Source organism: Petaurus breviceps, unplaced genomic scaffold (genome assembly GCF_028583685.1).
Source record: "Petaurus breviceps papuanus isolate PSGF00001 unplaced genomic scaffold, PetGlider_PUasm1.0 91133, whole genome shotgun sequence".
In the NCBI taxonomy this organism is placed as follows: domain Eukaryota; kingdom Metazoa; phylum Chordata; class Mammalia; order Diprotodontia; family Petauridae; genus Petaurus; species Petaurus breviceps.
Genome location: NW_027187419.1, coordinates 7,509,205 through 7,535,491, shown reverse-complemented (window position 1 = coordinate 7,535,491; position 26,287 = coordinate 7,509,205). Strand labels below are relative to the sequence as shown.

The 26,287-nt window shown below is 40.4% G+C and overlaps 2 protein-coding genes across 10 annotated transcripts in view; one reads left to right on the top strand and one right to left on the bottom strand.

Moving 5' to 3' along the window:
• Nucleotides 1–26,287, bottom strand: part of LOC138155257 (interleukin-18-like) — a 376,645-nt gene that overhangs the window by 102,514 nt on the left and 247,844 nt on the right. The gene's annotated exons all lie outside the window — the stretch shown is intronic.
• Nucleotides 1–26,287, top strand: part of BCO2 (beta-carotene oxygenase 2) — a 97,050-nt gene that overhangs the window by 42,630 nt on the left and 28,133 nt on the right. For 2 of the 8 annotated variants that reach the window (XM_069080376.1, XM_069080375.1), the window contains exons 3-5: nucleotides 24,634–24,838; nucleotides 25,057–25,268; nucleotides 25,494–25,609. In XM_069080376.1, coding sequence (XP_068936477.1) covers nucleotides 24,634–24,838; nucleotides 25,057–25,268; nucleotides 25,494–25,609 — 533 coding nt within the window. Of the gene's footprint in view, nucleotides 1–14,126; nucleotides 14,427–15,196; nucleotides 15,357–16,840; nucleotides 17,208–21,668; nucleotides 21,864–23,364; nucleotides 23,436–24,633; nucleotides 24,839–25,056; nucleotides 25,269–25,493; nucleotides 25,610–26,287 lie in introns of those variants that run through there. The other 6 variants (XM_069080380.1, XM_069080382.1, XM_069080379.1 and 3 more) reach the window with 6 other exon arrangements.

The following is a 26,287-nucleotide window of genomic DNA, read 5'->3' as shown; positions in this document are numbered from 1 at the left end:
TGTGTGTGTGTGTGTGTGTGTGTGTGTGTGTGTGTGTGTGTGTGTGTTAGTCTCTAGGGGCCCAAACTTTTTCAGACTATGTCTCCAATATGATAATAGAAGTTGATGGGGAGAAATTAGATTCACTTAAGAGAATAATTGTAAAAGCTCACTTAGTATATACAATGTACTATCTTGCAATATAATACAATATACAATATATTATCTTATGAAGAACAGTGGCTAGAATGCTTGGCATGGAATCAGGAAGGCCTAAGTTCAAATCTGAACTCAGACATTTACTAGCTTTGTGACCCTGGCAAGTCAATTAACTTTTGTTTGCCTCAGTTTCGTCAAATGTGGATAATAATAGCTCCAACCTCCCAGGTTTATTGTGAGGATCAAATAAGATAATATTTGTAAAGCATTTAGTACCTAGCACATAGGTGTTTCCTTCCCATTTCATACCATGCTACAGTTTATTTAAATTTTTCCTCATGATGACCCTGTTAGAGACGCACTACAATTATAAAGAATAACTACAATAACCCATTAAAAAAAGAACTGTGGGTGGATTCCAAAGAATTCTCTTGTTTAGATTTAAAACAGATTTAAGGGGCTACTTCAATTAATTTTGTTGTTGTTGTTATTCTGAACTTGAACAATATCAACATGAGCATTTTCATATACACAGAATCGAAAAAGGATTTTACATGAAAACACAAATCTCTGTGATGTATAGCTGACATTAAAAATGTGTGTGTATGTGTATGCATATATACACATACATACATGTACATATACATACATATATAAATAATATTTATCATGTTAGTTTCAAAGCTGCCCTGTTTATATGGGTTTCCTGTTCTCTTCTGTGTATTAAGAAAAGTCTCACTATGACCAACCTTCCTTTCTTCCTTCCTTCCTTTCCCCTTATTCATCACCTTGATACTCCTTAAATCTCTCTCTCCTCTCCCCCCACCTTAAAAAACAAAATCAAAACAACCCTTGAACTAAATGTTAGGCAACACAAATACACACGCTGGCCATGTCTAAAAATACCTATGGCTACTTACCACTTGAGTAGCATGCACCCTTTCTAAGTTCTGAATCCATAGCGAGATTGAATTTGCAGTCTGTTTCTGGGGCACAGGCCACTTCTTGACCGTCATCCACAGCTGCCATCTTTATACCTAATGAAAGCAGAGACCATATTGTTGAAAGATAACTGAAGTTCTTTTGACATATCATCTCCCAACTGTTTTCCCAACTCATATTTCTTAGAGCATTTCTTTTCTGTTAGCATTTTGTCTTCTTTCCTGTTATAGCATTCATGATGGCCCTCGAAGCCTTTCTTGTTATCTTTAGCAGTCATCTCCAGCTCAGTTCATTCTTAAAGAATCAGTGTATTATTAACACCCCTGATGGTATTATCTTAGTATTATTCTTGTTTTGGAGAAAAAATATCTTTTTTTTCTTCAAAATTTTATTTTAGACTCAAATGCCTACTATAGAAATTGCTGGACAAAATCTTCAACAAAATTAATTAATTGGCCTAATTTTCAGCCATTAAAGGTTTTGTGCTCATTGCCATATTTGAGATTGGTAATGGGCAAACAAGGAAGGCTAGGTGATTCAGTTTTATCACCAAAGAAAATAAGGACAACAATTTGGTTCAACTAAAAAATTCTTAGAACCCCAAGTGAGATATACAAAATACTCCTTGTATCTTCATCCTTGAAATGTATGGCTAATTTCTTAACATTTTGTATTTGAAACTTTCAGGTTTGTGTTTTAAGAAGAATCAATATGACAACAGTGTAGAGGAAAGACTGAAGTGGGAGGGACTTGAGTCAGGAGACCAACCAGCAGGCTTAAATGAGATGATATTTGTAAAGCAGGGTACCTGGGACATAGTAGGCACTTAGTAAATGTTTCTATCCATCTTTTCCTTCCCTTCCCTTCAAGGGACTTGAGGAGATTAGGACAGCAAATGGTTAATTATGGCAATCAAGTGAACCATATTTACTCCATCTTGTGACTCAATTCTAGAGCTAGCTCAGCTCCCTTTCTGTTCAATTATGGATTTAGTCCAAATTCTATCTTGTAAGAAAACTTTATTCAACTGTGGGAACTAGGAGAAAACCTTTATTTTGTCGTTTGACCCTAGCCCTGTGTGGAAGGGAATCTGGACCACCTCCACCTGCTGCTTAAAGACATTTAACTAATGATCTAGGTCATGCTGAACAGAAACCCAATCACATCTTAAGATTTATGCAAAGAGTTTTCTCACAATTCTCAAGCAATCCCTATATCTTTCCTGAAAATTGGCCTTGTACAGTTATTGTTTCCATGTTCTTTTGACTGTTTACAGACACTTGAGGGGAGTGGGACACCTCTTTTTCTGAATTTGGAGAATTGTACCTGTTTACTCTCTCCCTCCCAATCTGGAAAGTCCCCAATTTTTCATTCAATTAGAAGTCAGATTGTTGGTGTATTGTTTTTTGTTGTATTGCTTATTAATTGTATTGTATTATTAATGTTGTATTGTTTCTGTTTAATTAATTAGACTTATTTGATTGTTTTTCATGTATAAAAATATGTCTTCTACTGTATTCAGGTAAGGAAGTTGACTGGTCCTAATTTGTTAGGCAATTGGCTCGCATTATTTAATAAATCAATGTGTTTAGAGGCTCAAACCTTTTTTCCTCTGTCATTTCCTCTTTTACCTGCCACAATTTACCTTCCTTTATTTTCTCTTTCCTCCACTCCCCTTCCCTTCCAGATTGCTATAGTCCAAGAATAAGGGAAGTAGGACCTGCACTCTGGTGGCTTCAGTGTCAGAGGAGAGAAGGAGGCATATTTGAGAGATGTTATGAAGGTCAAATGGACAGATCTTGGCAACAGATTGGAGATGTGAGGTGGGGGAGACTTAGGAGCCAAAGATGACACCTAAGGTTGCAAACCTGGGTGACTGAGAGGATGGTGGTACTCTTGACAGAACTAGGAAAGTCTGGAAGGGGGAGAAAGCTTAAGGGGAAAGATAATGCATTCAGTTTTGGACATGTTGAGTTTAAGGTGTCTACAGCTAGTTCAAGATGTCCAGTAGACAACTGGAGGTGTGAGTCTGGAGGCTAGAGAGTGTTTAGAGTCGGATAAGGATTGGAGCATCATTAGCACAGAGAATCCTTAGTTTGATTCCATGGGAGATGAGATTGCCAAACAAAACAGTATGGAAGGACAGGAGAAGAAGGACTGAAACATAGCCTTGGAGGTCACCCATGGTTAGTAGGCATGACCCAGATGAAGATCTGTCAATGAAAACCAAGGAGTGGTCCAACAGGTAAGGAACATGTAGCTTGTGTTAGCCCACAGCTTTCCTCCCCTGCAAAGCTAAATTCTATTTTTCTTCCTGCTGCAGAAGCTCTGTGCTGTCATTTGATAAGATTGAATTTCCATAGAAAGTTTTATGATCATAGGATCATAGATTTAGAACTCTCTACCCTACCACCTTGTACTTACTTATTTGAGAACACATTGTATGTGTATGTATGTGTGTGTGCATACATGTATGTGTGTGTATCTGTGTGTTCAGTTATTTGAATTGTGTCCAACTCTTTGTGACCCCATTTGGGTTTTCTTGGCAAAGATACTGGAATAGTTTGCTGTTTTCTTCTCCAGCTCATTTTACAAACGAGGAAACTGAGACAAACAGGGTTAAGTGACTTGCCCAGGGTCACACAGCTAGTAAGTGTCTGAGGCCAGATTTGAACTCATGAAGATGACCCTATGACCCTTCTTTTCTACCCACTGTACCACTTAGCTGCCACTGCCTCTTTTCTCAACAAAATATAAGTCCTTGAGGGTAAGCTCTGTCTTTTGTGCTTGTATACCAAGCACCAAGTGTGGTGTCTAAAATATAACAGATATTTAATAAACGTTTGTCGATTATTGACCTTTGTATTCCTCTAAGGAGGGTATGCACTACTACCATCCTATTCCTCCATCCATTTTTCAAATAAGGAAATAAACCCAGAGAGGTAAAAATAACTTGTCCAATTATAAATCTTGAGAAGCTTTAATTTTGGGGTTGTGGTGAACTCCATGTCAATGAGAGCCATGTCAACTCTGGTAACAAATGACCAAAGAATCACAGAGGTTTTGCAACCACTGTTAACTCAAAAAATAGCAAAGAGCTCACACAGGTTAAAAGCAAAAAGCTTTCTTTATTCCATTGGAAGAAAGAAATTAGACACAAGTGTTGGGGCCTCCTCTAGTAGGAGGCCCAGGGCAGTGGAGCTAAACCTTGATTTACATAGTTGAGTTCAAATAAAGACTCAAACAGTGTAGTGTTGCAGCAGTGGGGAGGCATAACAGCAACTGTGAGCAAAATTGTCTAGTGACAAAAAGTCCATTCAAAGCAGAGCTTCACATCTGGGCCTGGTGCTTGGCCAAGCTCAGTGACTGTCAGTTCTGTGTCAGCAGCATTCATCCAGAGGGTGAGTGCAAAGGACTGTTGTTATGCCAAGCTCAGGGCACAGCTTGCTTTCTGGGCCTTAGATCTGGAAAACAGGGTGCTTCCTAACAGTAAAAAAGGGGAGTAAAAAGAGAGGGAGTGGTCTTAGATCTTGACACTTTCCCCTTCTGGCCAAAAGGAGAGAATCTGAAAGAATCCTCCTTCTGGCCAATAAAGGAGAGGGAGGTATAAGCCAAGATGCCACAAAAGGCCAGTTGGGTCAGGACAAGATGTTAAGGACCAGCTGTGGGAGCTCAGGGATTAGGGTGGCAGATCTAGAAACTTCTTAGCCCCTCCACCCATAGTAATGATGGAATGGCATTTTTATCTTATGAGATCAGTTCCTTGAGAGGACTTGTTAGGGAAGTGTATCCCAAGTATCATTGAGAAACTGCAGATAGGGAATCAGGGTGTTGGTGGTTAGGCACATAACAAAGGAGAAGAGGAAAATAAAAACTAGGACAATATACTCATCTCTTGTCTGGAATCTTGGGACAGCTGTCTCATCTGGGTGTTGGCTGCTTATGGGTCCTTACCAGATGAATCTTGAGGTCACTAAAAGGTTCTGCCATTCGTTCAGGAGCAGGGTCTTTCTTCAAATAATCCAGGAGTCTATATCCACAAATCTGGCAACTGTGAGAGTAGTTAGAAGGCCCTGGTAGGGGTCCTTAGAATCAATGATTGATCAGTCAGTACAGGGCCACTTTTCAGAGAAGACATATGGATTGTTTGACATGTGCAATTGTGAGAAAACTCCTTGCACCAATCTTTGGATCTGAGTTACTGGTCAGTATAACATAAGTCCTTAGTTAAGAGTCTCTTAACATTACATAGAGATGGTCCAGTTTCCAAGCCATGCAGGGTTAGGTTCAAACATGCAATAATATTTTCTCCCAGTCCCCAAAACTGAATAAGATTTTCTCACAAGATAGAAGTTGGACTAAAACCCATACTTGAATAGGTGCTAAGTTAATTCTAAGACTGTCATAAGATGGAGTCAGTGTGGTTCACTCAATTTCCACTATTAACTACTTGTTGTCAATCCTTTCAGTCCACTATAAACCAAATCTATGAGATTTTATATAAATAGCTAATCATAATTACATTAGGTCAGGTTTCATTAATGTCAGGTTACAGGCCAAACTACTGCTACTCCAGAATTTAGAGGGTTCATAATGGACAATTTTGAGAATAGAGACTTACATGTCACCAAGATAACCAAGAAAACATAAACATAAACCAGGATCTCAAGACTGAGATCAGAAACCAGAGTCTTAAAAGCTGAGACTAGAGACAAAAGACTAAAGCAATGAAATAATTATCACCAGAGGGCGGAGCCAAGATAGCAGAGTAGAAGCACAAACTTGGCATGAGCTCCCGCTCCAGTCACTTCCAATACATGTAAAAAAATGACTCTAAACAAACTTTAGAGCTATAGAACCCATAGTGACAGAAAGAAACAAATCTCCCACTGAAGGCAGCCTGGCAGGCCGACAGGAAGGGTCTGTTGCAGTGCTCTGGGAGCCGAGCGCAGTCCGGTGTGAGCGGTGCAGTTCTGGCCCCAGGGCAGCCCCAACCAGTGGTGTCTGGAACAGACTTCAGGAGAGTGAATCACCAGCAGCTGTGGCAGTCTCCAGACTTCTCAACCCATAAACACCAAAAACAAAGTAAAAGGTCAGTGTGGAACTCTGTTGGCACAGGGGAAGATGGAATAGCATGGTCTGGCCCCTAACCCCAGGGCAAGAAGCAATGGAGGCACGGTGGCTACACCACAAGGCTGCCTCAGAAGCTCCTGGCCTGCAGATTGTAGGGGGACCAAACAACCATTCAGAGGGTAATCTGGATCGTGGTCTTGGGGGGTGGTCCTTGGGTGTGTGACCAGTGAGCCAGAGCTCGTGGGGGCTGTAGAGAGGGTGCCCTCCTAATAGCTCTGGCAGCTGCGAAAACCCCAGCAATCTGGGACACAGCTCTCTCCATTCTGGAAGCAGAGTTCTGCCATGGCAAAAGCTCAAAAGTCAAGTAATTGGCTGGCAATATGAGCAAGCAGAGGAAGCACAAACAGACCATACAATCTTTTTTTGGGGATAAAAATGATCAAGGCATGGAGGGGGAGGAAGACAGCAAAGTCAGAACTCCTGCATCAAAAGCCTCCAAGAAAAATATGAATTGGTTACAGGCCATCGAGGAGTTCAAGAAGGATTTTGAAAATCAAGTAAGAGAAGTGGAGGAAAAATTGGGAAGAGAAATGAGAACAATGCAAGAAAATCATGAAAAGCAAGTCAACAGCCTGCTAAAGGAGACCTAAAAATACGCTGAAGAAAATAACACCTTAAAAATAGACTAACTCAAATGGCAAAAGAGGCCCAAAAAGTCAGTGAGGAGAAGAATGCCTTAAAAGCTAAATTTGCCAGATGGAAAAAGAATTTCAAAAACTCACTGAAGAGAACAACTCCTTCAAAATTAGATTGGAGCAATTGGAAGCTAATGACTTTATGAGAATTCAAGATACTATAAAACAGATCCAAACAAATGAAAAAATGGAAGGCAATGTAAAATATCTCACTGGAAAAAAACACTGACCTGGAAAATAGATAGAGGAGAGATAATTTAAAAATTATTGGACTACCTGAAAGCCATGATCAAAAAAAGAGCCTAGAAACTATCTTTCAGGAAATTATCAAGTAAAATTGCCCTGATATTCTAGAACCAGCAGGGCAACATACAAATTGAAAGAATTTACCGATCTCCTCTTAAAAAAGATCCCAAAAAGAAAACTCCTAGGAATAAGATAGTCAAATTCCAGAGTTCCCAGGTCATGAAGAAAATATTGCAAACAGTCAGGAAGAAACAATTTGAGTATTGTGGAAACACAATCAGGATAACACAAGACCTATCAGTTTCTACATTAAGGGATCAAAGGGCTTGGAATATGATTTCCAGAGGTCAAAGGAGTTAGCACTAAAACCAAGAATCACCTACCCAGCAAAACCGAGTATAATGCTACAGGGGAAACTATGGTCATTCAATGAAATAGGGGATTTTCAAGCATTCTTGATGAAAAAACCAGAACTGAACAGAAACTTTGACTTTCAAATACAAGAAACAAGAGAAGCATGAGAAGGTAAATAGGAAAAAGAAACCATAAGGAACTTATTAAAGTTGAACTATTTACATTCCTATGTGGAAAAATGATAATTGTAACTGAAAAGACTTTTCTCAGTATGAGGATAGTTGAAGGGACTATATAGGTGTGTATATATATATATATGTATAGGAGGATATATGTGTATATAAATATATATATGTGTGCATATGTATGTACATGTATTCATAGACAGAGGGCACAGGATGAGTTGAATATGAAGGGATGATATCTAAAAAATAAAATTAAGAGGTGAGAGAGGAATTTGTTGGGAGAAGGAGAAAGGGAGAGATAGATTAGGATAAATCATCTCATGTAAAAGAGGCAAGAGAAAACTGTTACAATGGAGGGGAAGAGCAGGAAGGTGAAAGGGAATGGGACAACCTGATTCTCATTGAATTTGGCTTAAGGAGGGAACCACACTCATTTGGGTATCTTACCCTACAGGAAAATAGGGGGTAGGAGATGAGGGGGGATGATAGAAGGGAGGACAAATTGGGGGAGAGGGTAGTTAGAAACAAACATTTTTGAAAAGGGACAGGGTCAAAGGAGAAAATAGAATAAGTGGAAGCGGGATAGGATGGAGGGAAATCTACTTAGTCTTCCACAGTATAACTACTATGGAAATGATTTGGGTAACTATACATGTACAACCGATATTGAATTGCTTATCTTCCCAGGAAATAAGATATACAGCTACTGGGGTATAAAAACTCATCTTGCCCTGCTAGAAAGTTAGGTAGGTGATGTAGTGGGCCTCTTAACAAACGGCTACTCAGAGGCTCATACAGGGAATCAAAAGATCCTTCTCATAAGCAAACCTCCAAAGCAAAATACCAACCTCCCAGTATATACAGTTTTCAACTAATAGATTCAGAGCGTCAGAAGGCATCACAACCCTCAACCCTCATGGCTCAGTGTCTAATTAGCTTAGTACCAAAAGGTGTGAAAACCTTCCTACAAGCAAGCCTCCCTGTAAGCAAGCTTCCTCTTAAGCAAGCTCCTCCTTTGGCAAGTTCCTCCCCCAATGGGTTCTATGTGACTCAGGATGTGTGACAGCTGTGAAAGAAGCAAGACATCTGTGATTGAAATACCTGTGCACCTTTAGACGTGGGAACACGGCTCCTGTTCCAAGGGAAAAGGGGACACGTGGTCACATAGGCCTATTAATGGACAGGGAAGATCCTCCTATGCCATTAACATTACAACATGAACTCACGCAAAGTGAAGTGAATAGAACCAGAACCTTGTACACAGCAACAGCAATACTGTACAATGATCAACTGTGAATGATTTAGCTATTCTCAGTAATACAACGATCCAAGACAATTCCAAAAGACCCATGATGAAAAATGCTAACCCCCTCCAGAGAAAGAATTGATGGAGTCTAAATGCAGATCAAAGCATACTATTTTTCACTTTCTGTATTTTTCTCATCTTTTTCCCCCTTTGACTCTGTGTCTTCTTTCACAACACAACTAATATGTTAATATGTTTTGCATGATTGAACATGTATAACCTATATCAAACTGCTTACTGTCTCAGGGAGAAAGGAAATGTGGAATGTAAAGATTGTTTAAAAAAAAGAATGTTATAAATTGTCTTTACATGTAAATGGAGAAAAAATATTATTTAAAAATCTGTTTTTCCTCATGTTTTCATATACATATTTAGATTATCATAAGCTTTTTGCAGAGATAAGCATGTGAGCTCATCGTTACTGATTTAACTACCATTCTAGCAATAACACAATTTGTTATCTTTTTCTAGTGATTTGGAAAATTCTCTTTGCTATATCTTGAAATTCAGCCCCTTAGTGCTTTAAAAACTGATCTTCAGTACAAGTCATGTCAGGTAAAGTCAAAAACATTTATTAAGCACCTACTGTGTGCCAGCCACTGGGCTAGGACCATAAGGATGCAAAGAAAGGTGAAAGACAGTCCCTAGTTTCAAGGAGCTCACAATCTAATGGGGGAGACAGCATGCAAACAACTGTACAAATATTATGCACAGGATAAGTCAGAGGAAAGGCTACTAACATTAAGAGAGATCAGAAAGATTTCTTGCTGAAGGTAGGATTTCAGCCAAGAGAGCAAGCCAGGAGGTGGAGGTGAGGAGGGGTAACACTCCAGGAATGAGGCAGAATCACTGAAAATGCAGAATTGGGAGATAGTATGTCATTTATGAAGGACAGTAGGGATTACAGATTTTTTTGTTTGTTTGTATGTACTTGGTCTATTTTAATTCTAACATCTTGCAAGTAGTGCTATATGGCAGTGAGATAAGGCACACATGTCTCTAAAGAAATAAACATGTAACACTCTGAGGGCTGCACTCTGGGGACTTCCAGGACTTTCCACCTGCCCTGTGGCTGAACTTTCAATTATTCTGTGTTCTCCAATTAGAGGACTTAAACTGAGTGTCACACTCTCAGAGAACAGAGACTGTCTTGCCTTGTTCTTTGGATCCCCAGCATTTAGCACAGTGATTGGTATATAGTAAGCACCTAATAAATGCTTTTTTCATTAATTCATTCATGATGGGTGTAAGTAGGAGGCAATGGGGAACTCTGAAAAACAGGAATAAAAGCTGTTATCAAAGAATTGAATAATAAGAAAAAAGAAGATGGGCTAGTCATGAGGTAAGCTCAAGAAATGATGAGTGAGACCCACTGGTACCCTCTCAACATCAGGAGAAAGTGAGGAAGGTCTACAACATGTGTGGACCCTCTGTGGTGAACTTATAGAAGAGCTTACAAGAATGGCATGGGATGGGCGGCATGGAAGGCTCATGAGCCGCACTGTTGGAGGAAACTTCAGGATGAAGGCTAAAAAAATATCCTTCTCTTTGAAAATTGATCTGTTAATATTTAGTTGCATCATTTTTAGTATGTTTCCTGTTTTCATTGCTTTTTCATGTCACTTGTTGGAAAGGATGTTATAAAACATATAACTCCCTTAGGGTCACACTGTTTCTCGGCTAGTGTTGTAAGTGTTTTGTTTTATTGCTATTTGAGATTGCCACTTGCCTTCACCAGTGATTAGAACAGGGGCCCCAGCAATTTCTATCTATAAAAATGATGATTTTATTGCAATGAAAAGTATTAAGAGTATAAGGGCTTCTTTGAATGGGGACTACCATGTACATTAACCTATCTGCCTTCCTGCATACTCTGATACAAAAATGTTTTTTAAAGAGAACTCTCTGTAAATGTGCCCTTCTATATAGCTACAGAACTGATGAGTCAAAATAATAATAATAAATAACATTTATATAGGCTTACTGATTTACAATTTTTTTAAAAAGCAATAGGGGTTAAGTAACTTGTTCAAGGTTACATGGCCAGGTGTTTCTGGGTGGGTGCTAAGTGTCTAAGCCCGGATTCGATCCCCAGGTCATCTCGACACTGGAGCTCTTACTCGATGTGCTACCTGGCTGCCCCTACTGATTTACAATTATTATCTCATTTGATCCTCACAGTCAACCTGGGAAACAGGTGCTATTATTATTCCCATTTTACAAATGAGGAGAATGAGTTAAGTGACTTGCCTAGCGTCACACAGTAAGTATCTAAGGCCACATTTGAACTCATGTCTTCTTAATTTCAGGGCCAGTGCTCTACCCAATGCACCACCTCAGTGTCCCTCTAAAATAATTAAATGGGAGATAGAGGATCTGACTGTTCAAAAAGAGAGAATGGGTCATATGTGAGAGATATTGTGGTGGTAAAAAAAAAACAATAAAAAAACCCCAACAATATTTGCCAACTGAATGGATGAGTGGGGTGAGAGTGAGGAACTGAGAGGAACATCAAGACCGTGAACCTGGGCAGCTGTATGAACAATGATGCCTTTGACAGATATAGAGAAGCTTTGGAGAGGGGTGAGTTTTGTTCAGTTTAAGAGGTCTTTGTGAAATCTAGTTTGAAATGTCAAAATGTCCTGGTGAGGTATGACGGAAGTTCAGGGAAGGGGGAGCCTGGGGCTTAACATACAGATCTGTGAATTATCTTCAGAGACCACAATTTAGCCCAGGGGATCTGAGGAGGTCACCAAGGGCCTTTGGAATCATTAAAGAAAGATAAACGTGTATTTTGAATGTTTTCAGCATAAATTGATTTTACTGTTTATATATTTTATAAATTAGGTTTTAGGGATAAAAATACATATTTGATTAACCTAAACATTTACATTCTCTAACCATGTCAGATAACAGAGAATTTGCTATATATGTCTTAGTGCAATTCTCCTATTATAAGCAAGCTAGTGTGGCACAGTGGATTGAGTGCAGGGTCTGAAGTCAGAAAGACATCTTCCTGAGTTCAAATTTGACCTCAGACACTTATTAGCTGTAGGACCTTAGGCAAGTCACTTTACCCTGTCTGCCTCAATTTCCTCAAGTATAAAATGAGCTGGAGAAGGAAATGGCAAACCACTCCAGTATCTTTGCCAAGTAAACTCCAAACAGGATCTGAACAGTTGGACATAAATGAACAAGAAACAATATTTTTCTCTTTGAATATATGTGCAGATAGCATCATGTCAACCTAATAATCTTAATATGGATTGTAATTCATCTTGCTGAAATAGCAACTGTATATATCTCATTTTATCAAAATATTTCATTTAATATACACCTGCATAATAAAGAAGCTTTGAGTGTGAAAGGGAAGGATCAGAACAGCATTATTTATGAGAGAAAAATAAGTTTCTGAATAAGAGTGATTGATGTACAGGGTTGGAAGAAAGAAGGAATGATTTAATATTATATTATAGTAACAACCATAAGTTTGTGTGAAATACTAAGTGTATCTAAAATGGATGAATGGATAGACAGTTGGTGCACAGAGGACTGGACCTGGAGTCAAGAAGACCTGAACCCTGGCCTCAGACATGTACTGTATGTGACCCAAGTCACTTAACCTGGTTGCTTCAGTTTCCTCATCAGTAAAATTGGGATAATAAAAGCACCTACTTCACAGGGTTGTTTTGAGGATCAAATGAAATAATATGTGTAAAGTGCCTGGTATATAGTAAGTGCTATATTATTATTATAATATATCATTATATCAATAGATTAAAATCAGAAACTACATTTTAATTTGGTTTAGCTGCACTCAAGAGTGTTGTGGGACCCACATTTCTGTCTGCTTTGGGAGACAGAAAGAATAAGACAGAAGCTGATTCTTCCTTTAAGATATTTGTAATATCAGGCAGATAAGACATAGACATATGATGTAATAGAAAAAGCTGGACTGTGATCTAGACAACCTAGTCTAATTCCAGTTACATTAATTACTAGCTGTGGGATCTTATATCTCTGTGTCTCAACTTCCCTATGTGTAAAATGATGGGCATTCTGAAGGAGACTCAAATATAAATAAGACATGGGCCCTGCCCTCTAGGAAGGCATAATACAGTGAGTGTAGAATAAGGTGACCTCTAAGGTCCCTATGTAAAGTGACTCACTCAAATCTGAATGCAAGGAAAATGAATCAGCCAAAGAAAATTGTAGAAGTACAAGGAGGAACATCCTCAACCCTATGACTCTAAACTAAGCTGACTCTAAGAATTGTGGTCAAGATAGAGTTGGAATGAACCACAGAAATCACCTAGTACCCACCCTCCCCTCATTTTATAGTTGAGGAAACTCAGTCCTAGAGAGCTGTAACTAGATCAAGATCATGAGGCTTGGGTGTCCAAAGCTCTGATCAACAAGATTTCCTCTTAGGCTACCACGTGGGGGAGCCAGTTCTAACTGCTGGCAAGTTCCCACGGTTAAATTATCAATGTGAATATCTGTTTACACCTCAGAAATCAGAAAGCTCTACAAATCAGGGCTTAATTTTATTGTTGGTTGATTTTCTAGACTTAAGAAAGTACTAATAATGCAAATTAAACTTTCTAAAAGTGTTTGCATAATTTCCCTCCATCTCCCCATCCCCCAACCTGGTTGTTAAACATTTACCAACCCAACCCAGTATTAGTCTATAAACTATGCTTAAGCTCAGCACATTATCAGAAGGAAAAGAAGTCATCACCTCGTGACAGTAGGGTAATAATGACAATGAACTGTAATATATTTAGTGCTTCCAGGTTTGCACAGTGTTTTACCTCCAATTTTCTCATTTGAGCCTCAAAATCTCCCTGGTTTCATGTACGTTGTAACCTGGACGACCACAATTTCCCCCCCAGAGACTCTAAAGTGCTGATGGCACATGTTTTCTTAATCATCTTAATGTGGCCCGGAAATATCTTGCTGATGATCCAAATGTAAAATTCTCACTTAATCAAACTACTATATTCAACCCGTATCCCCTTCATGAACGAATCAAATTGAGTGAATCGTGCCGGGAATTCGTCCACAAATAGGTGACCTGTCCTAAAGCAGAGAAAAGTTTGCTTTAGGGTTTAGTAATTAGATATTTTAACACTTTTATCAGCTAGCTCAGAAAAAAAGCTACTGACCACTTTCAGTTCTAAGCTTCCTGTGTTTCTCCGATTGATTTTATTGTTTTTAAGGCGCAGCGCTCACCGCCGTTTTTATTGGAGAGTAAAGGCCACTCGACGCTCCGCCCCCTGTGCTGTGCATCTACGCTTTGCTCCGGGGAACATTCCAACCAGACCGTAGGCTTCGCGGGACCCAGTCAGAGCCGTCTGGGGTGCTGAGGCCCTGGATCTTGGTTCCAAATCAAATGCAAAATGTTTCTCGAAATCTTCCCCGCTCTCACAGGCGCGTCTGCCATCCTAGGGCGTTTCCTCGCCTCTCTAGCTAGCCGGATTCCAGGTAGGGGTTCCACCCCTTCCTCCAGCCCGTCTGCAGAGTCCCCGCTCTAACTACAGAGCGCAGTCAGCTCTGTCGGTGCCCTGGCCGGGTTTCCAGTGGGCTGCCAGTTTGGGGGTCAGTGGGCGGGGCTGGAGGGGAGAGCTCAGCGGCTGAACCTGGGCGCTGGGGGTGGGGCGGTGAGAGGGTGAGGGGAAAGGAGAGGGTCAGAGCGCCTGCTCGTACAGCGAAATATTCCATTTTTCCCGCTTGGGATAGCATCCTCAGCTAAGTGCATTCTTAATGTCTTTCTTAACAGCCTGCAGGTGGTTTTGTCTGGCTTCCAGTAGGGATAAAATTTACCTGATAATCAGATCGTACAAGTGTTTTATAATTTTAAAAAATAAACGGCCAAGGTTTTTTTTTAAGCTAGTGATTCTCTTTGATTCTGCCATGTAAATGCCAAGCACAGAGCCCGAGTTGTTAGTGTATCATGTTGCCTTGTTACTGCACCGTGTTTTTGTTACAGTTCCGTGTTCTGTATTGCCACTGAGGAATCTCGACAAATACTAATTAATTACCCATTATACGTCACTAATTAATTATCAATAGATATTTACTAAGCGCCGACTACGTGCCAGGCACCGAACTACGCTCTGGGAATCCAAAAAGAGGCATTATTAAGTAGTTGCCCCGTGTTTATTAGGCTCCTACCATACATCATTAAGCACAGCGCCAATGATGAAATAAAACTGCCACCACACAACTTTTAATTAAATGGGAGTGGAGAATGAGTTGGGAGGTGAGAGTGGAGAATAAGAACCTTACACACGACGATTGTAGGGTTGCATTCAAGGAACAGGACAAGTCCAGACTGAAACTGCTGGAGAGATCACTGCAGGGGGGTTTGGGGAAGGATCACTGGAAGATGGAGAGCCTGACCTGGGCCTTGAGGTAAAGAGAGGGATTTCAAAAGGTGGAAAAGTATGAGGGGAGTGTGAGCAAAGTCCAGGAGACTAGACTTGGACTGGGTCTTAAGAGCAGTGTGAGCTTAGTAGGGAAACAGAGGTCTGGAGCCAAATGGAGGAGGGTCTTGAAGGCCAAGAGTAGTGTTTATTTTATTCAGGAGGCACTGGAAATCACTGAAGATTCTTTAGTAGAGGAATGATAAGATAGGAAATGTGCATTGGGAAGCTAATTTTGACAGCTCTTAAAAGGAGATATTTTTGAGGCAGTGTGATCACTTTAAAACTTTGATGCTAGTTAACAGGGGAGAGAGGATGAAAGCTTGAACAAAGGTGGTGGCAGTATAAATTGGGGAGGGTGGAGCTGGGTGCTAAACCTATTTCAGAGGTAGATTTGACAGGATTTGGCAATTTATTGGGAGGGAAGAAAGAATAATAAAAGATAATGGATTTTGAGCCTGGGTGGACCTGCCAGATGGTGAATCAATGGACAGAAATAGCTACATCAAGGGAGGGAGCAGGACTGAAGGAAAATGATGAGGTCAGCTTTTCTACAAATTGAGTGGGAGGTACCAGTGGCACAGCCAGGTGGAAATGTCCAGTAGGAAGTTAGCTAGAACTGCCAGCTATGGGAGCCCTAGGGAGATATGGGGGAAGGGAGAGAACACATGAAGATTATGAAGAATTGTATTGGTTTGAACTGAAGCCATGAGAACAGATGTGATTGCTAGGGGAGAGAATATAGAGCGAAGAGAAGAGGGTCAAAGAAGTGCCTTGGAGAATACACACAAGTAAGGGGAAGGAGGATTGATCAGTAAACATTTATTAAGTACCTACTGTGTGCCAGCATGGGCTCATCTAGAGTAGTTGGAGGACTGTGAAAGTGTACTGTTGGAGAAGCCAAGGGCAGACTTAGAACATTTAGAAATTATATGAATAAACACTGCACAATGTTTAAAAAAAGCACAATATAATTAATGTTTTTGAGAGCTTACTGTGTATAGGGCACTTTGAGGGATTCAGAGTTGGAGAGGACATGCTCCTCACTCTTATGGGATCAAGGAATGGTCCAAAGAAGAGATGATATTTGATCTGGGATTTTAAGCACAAATGGGGTTTCTAGACAGGGAGATTAGGGGAACTATTCTGGGAAGAGGGAGTGTTATGAGTAAAAGGGAGAGGGCACAAAGGTATAAACATTTTCCTGGAATGATAGATATGCTAGTTTGACTGGATTAAAATTTATGTATTGGGGAGCAGTGGGGAAAAAAGGCCAGGAGCTCCATGGAAGCTGCTGAGACCACTGGGATGGGGTATGGAGAGAGAAGAGGAGAGGGCCCAGGGCACTATACTAGGGTACACTGATACATAGAAAGGGGCCAGATATTGGAAGGTCCTAAATGCTGGACTAATGAATTTAACTTGTGCAGAGACAATGTGGAGTCTCTCTCTCTCTTTTGTTTTTTTTTGCAGGGTCACAATCTCAGAATTGAAAGGGTCCTTGGAGACCCTCTAGACCAGGAGTGGGGAACCTGCAGCCTTAAGACCACGTGTGGCCTTCTAAATCTTTAAGTGCAGCCTTTTGACCGTTTTGTTCTAAAAACTTTGGATTCAGTCAAAAGTCCTCACTTAAGTTCTGTAACATTGTTCACAGATAATTCAATATAGCATATATATAAAACAAAAACAAATGGATGTGGGTGGGCATTCCCAATTAGAGAGGAGTCAGGAAAGACTACCTGAGGAAGTGGCACTCCCTGATAAGAGTAGGGATTTCAAGAGACAGAAGTGTGGTGTAAAACAATTCCGGGATTTTGCTGTGTCTGAGATCATCCAGAAGGTGAGTGACAAAGGATTACTGGGGGATGATAAGGAACCAGCACACGCCTGGTGAGTGCAGAAGCAGTGGGGAAGAAAGCCTCTGTGGGCATTTACAGGAGGCTGGAGGTTTGATTTTAGTTTCAGGCTAGAGGGAAGAACTGAAGATCTGTGGCAAGAGGCACCATTCCCCATACTCTAGGGCTAGAGGTGACTACAAATAACTAAACTATCACACCACACACACACACACACACACACACACACAAATGCATAGGTAAACTACAGAAACCTATTACAAAGATGACCAGGGTTCATCTTCAGAGGAGAATATTGAAGTAAAGAAACACCCAAAGAGTAATGTCAAATGATCACCTGTCCAAAAAGAATTTAAAGAAGACCTTAAAAAAGACTTTAAAATCTTAATTAAATTAAATTTAAAAATCATATGACAGAGATGGAGGAAAAAACTAAAAAAGAAAATAAGAATAATCCAAGAAAAACAAGAAGGGTATGAAAGGAAAGACAACCAACTAGAAAAGGAGATCCAGAATCTTAAGGAAGAAAATGGCATCTTGAAAATTAGCAGTGGGCAAAGTGAAGCCAGTGAAATTATAAGAGATCAAGAAATGAGTAAACAAAATATGAATAATGAAAAAATAGAAGAGAAAGTAAAACATAAGAAAAACAACAGATTTGGAGAATAGATCAAAAAGAGAAAATATAAAAATAATTGGTCTAACTGAAATTTATGATAAAAAAGACGATACAATAATACAAGAAATAATTAAAGAAAATTGTCCTGAAGCATTAGAACAAGGAGGGAAAGTAGAAATAGAAAAATATCTATTTATCACCACTTAAAAGAGATCCTATGAGGAAAACTCATAGGAATATCATAGTCAAATTCTGAAATCCCCAGCTCAAGGAAAAACTATTAAAAGCATCAAGATTAAAACAATTTAAATATGATGGTGCCACAATTAGAATTACACAAGACCTAGCAGCAGAAACTTTAAAGGACTGCAGGTCTTAGAACACAGCATGTTGAAGAGCAAAAGAGCTGGGGGTCCAGCCAAAAATATCATACCCTTCAAAGTTAACTATCATCTTGAACAAAAAACCCCAGACATTTGATAAATTCTCAGATTTTCAAGACTTTGTTAAAAAAAATTGGGGGGCAGCTAGATGGTGCAGTGAATAGAGCACCAGCTCTGGAGTCAGGAGAGCCTGAGTTCAAATGTGACCTCAGACAGTTAACACTGACTAGCTGTGTGACCTTGGACACGTCACTTAATGCCAATTGCCTTGTGTTTCCCCTTCCAAAAAGCCCCCAAAGAATTGTTATCTTTTTTTTTTAAAGCAATCGGGGTTAAGTAACTTGCTCAAGGTTACATGGCCAGGTGTTTCTGGGTGGGTGCAAAGTGTCTGAGCCCAGATTCGATGCCAGGTCATCCCGACTCTGGGGCTGGTGCTCTTACTTGCTGTGCTACCTGGCCGCCCCAGAATTGTTGTTATCTTAAGCTCAGGACACAGCTTGCTTACTGAGCCTTAGTTCTGGAAAACAGGGTGTCTCCTGGTAAAAAGAGAGAGATGGTCTTGGTATGGGGATCTTGATAATACCCATCTTCCAAAATAAAGGTTATGGAACCAGGGCTCAAAATAATTTTTTTAAAAAAGAGGCAGAAGTGAAGAGGGAGAACATTCTAGGTATGGGGAACAATCTATGTATGGGAATGGAGGAGGGAAATGTATTTTTGTGTATAGGGAACAGCAAGTTATCCAGTTAGCCTGGGGCAAAGAGTATAAAGGGGAGTAATAAGTAATGAGCCTAGAAACACTGTCAGATTGTGAAGGGCATTTAATGCCAAGCAAACAAATTTATACTTTATCCAAGAGGCGCTAGGGAATTGCATCATCCTGAGCAGAGGAAGGCCATAATCTGACTTGTGCTTTAGAAATATCATTTTTAGCAGGTTGAAAGGATGGTTCAGGTGAGGGAGACAGATGTTAAAGGGAGGCTAATTGGGAGGCTGTTGCAGTAGTTGTGAGAGGTGACAAAGGCCTGAAGTAGGGTGATTGTGATATGAGCAGAGAGAAGTGATGCACATGAGAAAGATTGAGAGGTAGAAGCAGTAAGACTGGACAGTTGATTAGATATAGGGGCAGTGTAGGGTGAAGTAGGTGAAGAATTCAGGATAATTCCTAGTTTGTAAACTTGAGTGACTGGAAGAATGGTGATACCTTAATAAAAATAATGGGCTGAAGAAGAGGGCTGAGTTTGAAGAGCAAGAGAGTGAGTTCTGTTTTAAAAATGTTGGGTCTTTATAGGACATCCAGGTGGAGATGTACTATAAGTAGGAGATGTGTTACTGGAGCTCAGGAGAAAAATGAGGTCTGGCTATGGAATAGAACAGGGAGTTTTGGAATTGTATGTTAGAGAATTGGGAGTTGTTTATATAGATATGGTAGTTGAATCCATGGGAGCTGGTAAGACCACTGGGATTGAGTGTAGAGAGAGAAGAGCAGGTTCAGGACACAATGCTTAGGGAGTAAGGAAGCATGGATGATGATTCTACAAAGAAAACTGAGAAGGATCAGTCTGACAGGAGGAGAAACAAGAAAACGGTGTCACAAAAATCTAGGGAGGTCAGAGTATCTAGAATCGAGTTTTTTTAAAATTTATTTTTAGTTTTTAACATTCATTTCCCAAAGATTTTGAGTTACAGATTTTCTTCCCATCTCTCCCCTACCCCCCTACCCCAAGATGACAAGATGACTACCCCTTCCCCCAATATGACTTCTCTTATATTTCCCCCAATTCCCCCCTTACTTTCTTGCAGGGCAAGATGGATTTCTATACTCCATTGCCTATATATCTTATTTCCCAGTTGCATGTAAAAAACAATTTGTTTAACATTTGTTTTTAGAACTTTGAGTTCCAGATTTTCTCCCTTCTCCCATCTTAAAATTTTGACTTTCATATATTTTTTTAAAGCAATTGGGGTTGAGTAACTGCTCAAGGTTACATGGCCAGTTATTTTTTGTGTGGGTGCCAAGTATCTGAGGCCAGAACCAATCCCAGGTCTCCCAACGCCGGGGTTGGCGCTCTAACTCACTGTGCCACCTGGCCGCCCCTCAGAATAATATTAAAAAAAATAATAATGGAAAGAAATGCTAAATTTCAGCTAGAAGTTAGTGAAAACAAAGGTGTAAATTTTCCCATTCAAGTTCACAAACTCCTTAAAAGTCTATCCATAGAATTCTATGTATAGACCATAGGTTAAGAACCCCTGATCTGGAGGGAAGAAATAGTCTACAATAGTGTCAAAAACTGCAGAGTGACCAAGAAAACCATATAAGAATTGAAAAAAGATCATTAGATTTAGCATTAGATTAGGTTTAATCCAGTGGTAGGATCAATGCTAAACTGCAAAGGTCAAGAAATTATTGGGAGGTAAGAAAATGTAGCAACAAATGTAGTCAGCTTTTTCTAGGAGTTTGAAAAAGAAAGGAAAGATATAGGATGATAGCTTGAGGTAATGCTAGGGCTTTTTTTAAAGGAAGTTTTTTTTTTCCTTAAGGAAGGGCAAGATCTGAACATATATGTTAGAAGCAGGGAAGGAGCCATTGGATAATGACAGTTTTAAAATTGGGAAAGAAAAGGAATGATAAAAGGGGTGAGCTCCCATAGGAGATAGGAGGGGATGGGATTAAAGGTCCATGTAGAGAGGATGGTGTTGGCAAGGAGAAGGCTCCCTAATTCTTTGAGAGTGGAGCAAAGGATGAGAGAATGGGGGATAAGTTGAGATGATTTTTCATTTTTCTTCCAATTTTTTCCTCCACTTCTCTTACTTGATTTTCAAAAGCTTTCTTGAACTCCTCCATGGCCTGAGCAGTTCATATTTTTCTTGGAGGCTTTTGATGCGGAATTTTGACTTTGTTGTCTTCTTCTGGTTCCATGTTTTGATCCTCTTTGCCCCCCCCCCCCCCAAAAGATTCTATGGTCTGATTGCACTTCCTCTGTTTGCTCATCTTGCTGGCCAGTTACTTGACTCTTGAGCTCTTTTCCACAGTAGAACTCTGCTTCCAGAGTGGAGAGAGCTGTGTCCCAAATTTCTAGGGTTTTGCACAGTTGTTGTTAGAGCTGTTGTCAGAGCTATGAGGAGGGCACCCTCTCTACAGCTGCCACAAGCTCTGTACACTGGTGCTCCTCATCCCAGAGCTGCCACCCAAGACTGCGACCCAGATCCAAGCAGATCAAAGCAAGAGCAATTACCCTGTGAGTGGTTTCTTGGTCCCCCTACAAACTACAGGCCAAAACCACAGGTCAGGAGCTCCAAAGGCAGCCACACAACAGCAGCAGCACCCATGCTGCTGCCACCTCTGTTACCTTAGGGACAGGGCCTGGACCATTCTCTTCTCTCACTCAGTTCCAAGAGAGTTCCCTGCTGACCTTTTACTTTCTCTTTGGCATTTATAGGTTGAGAAGTCTGGAAACCACCACAGCTACCAGTGATTCACTTTTTTGAAGTCTCTTCCAGCTGGTCTGGGCCGCCAGTCTGGGCTGGTGGGGCTCACACAGGACTGTGCTTTGCTCCCAGTCCAGTGCAATAGACCCTTCCTGTGGGCCTGCCAGGCTACCTTCAGCGGGAGATCTGCTTCTCTCTATCACTTTGTGGGTTCTATAGCTCTAAAATTTGTTGAGAGTCTTTTTTTTTAATAGGTATTGGAGGTTGTTGGAGTGGGAGCTGAAGCAAGTTCCTGCTTTTACTCTGCCATCTTGGTTCCATCCTTCCCCTTCCCTCCCCCCCATGATTTTTTCAATCCAGAATTTGGGAGGAGAACTCCTGACAAATTTTTCCAGTGAGGTCTGAGGCAGGGAGACCAATTAGGTTATTGCAGTACTTCAGGTAAGAGGTGCTGAGGGTCCAAACTAGGATGGTGACTGAGAAGGGAGAAGAGAATGTTTGCCTCAGTTTCCTCATCTGTAAAATGAGCTGGAGAAGGAAATGGAAAACCAGTGTCTTCACCAAGAAAATCACAAATGGGGTCACCAAGAGTTGGATTGAAAAACAGCTAAACAACAACAAAAGATAATAAGATAGCTAATAGGATAATTCTGGAAGCTGATGAGACTACTGAGATAGTGTAAAAGTAAAAGAACTTTTTACTTCCTCTACTACAGAAAATGTATATTTGCAGGAGTAGTGGGTTTTTCTAGAAAAATAATGAGCTCTGTTTTAGTCACATTGAGTTTGACATGCCTATAGTACTTATTAACATTTCTGCTTGTTGAATTAAATTTAATGTGGGGAGAAGAGATAGATGGACATTGTAATAATCTAGGAAGTCTTATTATGTGGAATAGTAATGAGAATGGAAAAGAAGGGACAGATTCACCAGTTTTTAAGTTGGGATTACATGGGACTAAGGATTTTAGGATGCCTCACATGTAACCATCATAGTCTAATTGAAGATAACATTCTCCCATATAAACTCACATAGATGAATTCATATGCCATTAACATACAAGGTGTTCTAAAAGTCTTAGTACAACTTTAAGCTATTAACACTTTAATCTATTAGTATTTATTAAAAACAAAACTATTAAAACTTAAAACTGCATGGACTTTTGAGATACCCTATATGGGTGGATTAAACATGTTATTTTTGTGTATCACTAAGTTTAATGTAAACTTGGGGGAGAGGAGTCCATTTATGTTGTGAGGTGAGCCATAGATAGATTTGTGGATTTTTAAATATTGAATAGGTATGATTACTCTTATTAGGACAAAATTCAAGTCAGTCAGTCAGTAAATATTTTTTAAGTGCCTACTATGTGCTGGACATTGGGCTAAGAACTGGGTATACAGAAAGAGGCAAAAAGCTCCTGCTCTCAAGATGCTCACAATCCAATGAGGGAGACAAGTAAATTATTATTAACTATTAAGTACAAATTATTGATTACCTTCATGATATTGTTATAAACACATACTTCATAGCATGTAAAATTATCTATTTAGACTCAGGTCCCTAGCCCTTTTTTGTGTCATGAGCTTTAATCTGGTGAAATCTGTGGACCTTTTCTCAGAATCTCACTTGTAAATGCATAAAATGAGATGACAAAGAACACCAATTTTGTTGAAATTTGATTGTGTGTGTGCGTGTGTTCACAGACTCCAGATTAAGAAGCCCTGATTCAGATACAAATAACTCTTGCTCATCCAGAGGCAAATGGTCATCCTTGGTAAAGCCCTGATTTGATTACTAGGCAATTAATTCTCCAATGTCAAAAGATCACCAATAGCTGGATTAGTGCCTTGCCATTAAGGAGAAAAGGAAAAAGAATTGTGTGGTCATTTGAAGCCCTTCAGAATCTGGTTCTAGCCTACCTTTATGTATCTTATATACCGTGTTTCCCTGATAATAAGACCTATCCCGAAAATAAGCCCTCCCCTTATTGTGTAAGATTCCTCTAAAATAAGCCCTCCCCCGAAAATAAGCCCTATTGAGATTGCTACTGTAGTGAAGGTGATCCCCTGCGCTACACGCTACATTACGGTACCCTCTGTATGCACCGTCCCCCGTTCCCCCCCCCGTGAAACGCACGCCACGCTCCGAGCTGCATCCAATCAGAGCTACAGCAGTGAGCACGTCATCCTGTTCTTCCCCAGTGATTTGCTTATTGAATAAAGGTACATTTTTTTGTTCACATTTACCTGTTTATTAAAATTGCTGTCAATGTTCATTAAAATAAGCCCTCCCCTGAAAATAAGCCCTCTGGTGTTTTTCTGTCCAAAAAAATAATAAGACAGTGTCTTATTATCGGGGAAACACGGTACCTCCTCTTCACTCACTCTGTGTTCTAGTCAAACAGGCGTTTTTTTTTTACAGTTCTCCAAATTTGACTTTCCATCTCCTGTTCAATAACATCTCCCCACCTCCCCAAATGCCTTTGTACAGTCTGTACAAAGACTGGAGCACTCTCCCTTCTCGCCCCTGCCCCTTAGAATTCCCAGTGTCCCAAGAGGTTCACCTCCCATGGGAGCCACACCTCTTGTGGGAAGCCTTTCCTGATACCCCAGTTGCTAGTATTCTCTCTATCCTTACTTTGTATTTACTCTTTGGTACTGCTACTCTCATCTCACCCAAGGAAAATGCAAGTGCCTTGTGGGTTTCATAACCTCAAAACTGCTCCAGGTTTGTCTTTGTATGCTCAGGAACTGGCCCAATGCCTGATACATAGTAAAAATTTGATAAACGCTTATTGTATTGGATTCTTTATGATATTAGAATGGAGAGGAAGGGAGAAAGAAACAGAATTTGGGGGGCATATTTGGCAGGGTTGAAGCCTGAACATTTTCTTTTTTTTGTGCTGTAACTAGCGCTGTTGTCTGTGGAGAATCTATAACTGGTTCATTCTGTGCTTTTATTTTTTCCCATAGTTCTGAAGAACTATCTGACAGATTTTCAACAGAAGCATGTGACCTTCAGTGACCGACAGGGTCTGCAATGTATTGCCTCATTAGTAGCTACTGTAGAGGAGACCCCTCAGCCCATTCCTGCCAGGATCCAAGGCCATTTTCCCAAGTGGCTCAACGGTTGTCTGATTCGGATAGGACCTGGGAAGTTTGAATTTGGAAAGGACAAGTATGCCCTGATTGGAGAATGAAAAGCCATTTGTATTGTTATTACAGGATAGGTCCTTTCCTATTCTAAATCTCCAAGCCTTGTTTTTTCCAGTTTGAAACTCTACATAATTCCCCCCTCCCACCCACTGCCACCCCTGTCTGTACTTTTCCCTTTCCTTTTAGGCTACTGCCAGTTCATTGATGTTACTGGTAACTTTGATCTGCTCCTGCCTACAGGTACAATCATTGGTTCGATGGCATGGCTCTGCTTCACCAGTTCAGGATGGAGAAGGGCACTGTGACGTACAAGAGCAAGTTCCTGCAGAGTGACACCTATAATACCAACAGCATTAACAACCGGATTATGATCTCAGAATTTGGCACCCTGGCCCTGCCTGATCCATGCAAGAGTGTTTTGGCGCGCTTCATGTCAAAGTTTGAGCCCCCTAGTAAGGAAAATTCTACATTTAGAATTTTCAAGTGTTTGGTGTTAGTGAGTATTTTAATCATTATTCTTTATAACGATCAGTGCAGTTATAAACTCCAAAGATGATTTTTATGGGTCCCTGAAACTGTGTTTGTGGTTTTTAAAGCTCTTTAATTCAATATTTAGGACCCACTACAAAGAAATAGGGCATTTATCTGTGTTAAGTGGATCTTGGGTTTATTTTCAGCCATGACAGACAACACCAATGTCAACTGTGTGAAGTACAAGGGTGATTACTACGTCAGCACTGAGACCAACTACATGAATAAAGTGGATCCTGAAACCCTGGAAAAAACAGAAAAGGTGAAGTGTCAGTAGTGAATGAGAAAAGAGAGTCTGTCATTTCTTTCCTTCAAAGTGAGCTTTGGGGGCAGCTAGGTGGCGCAGTGAATAGAGCGCTGGCCCTAGTGGAGTCAGGAGGATCTAAGTTCAAATCTAACCTCAGACACTTAACACAAAAACTAACTGTATGACCTTGGGCAAGTCACTTAACCCCAATTGCCCTACCTTCCCCCCTCCAAAAAAGCAAAGCAAAAAAAAATGAGCTTTGGAGGCAGCTCACAACTGAATAGGAGGCTGGAGCCTTAAACTTGACTGAGCTTCCGGTCCATTATGCTAAGTCTCCTTGGGCTGGTGAGCATGATTATATTCCAGGTGGATAAACACTTTATTAAGTCTGGAGGACAAAAGAATAACCTACTTCTCAGTGATGGGGGAGGAATGGAAGAAAAAAGGTTTTGCTGCTGTTGCCCCAAGGCCTGCTACCTCCCTCCCCCAACCAGATTCTCTTTTGGTCCTTGGGGCTGTGGTTCCAGGGAGGCCTAGAAGAAAGGAGGTGGGGGTGGGGGTAGGGATGGGGTAGGTTAGTGAGAGCGAACTTGTACAGGCTCATAATAGTTAAATTTTCAGTGTGCACATTTACACTTCAGAACTCTGCAAATGGGCTTGATTTGTTATGTTGATTGTCTAGATTTAAGAAAG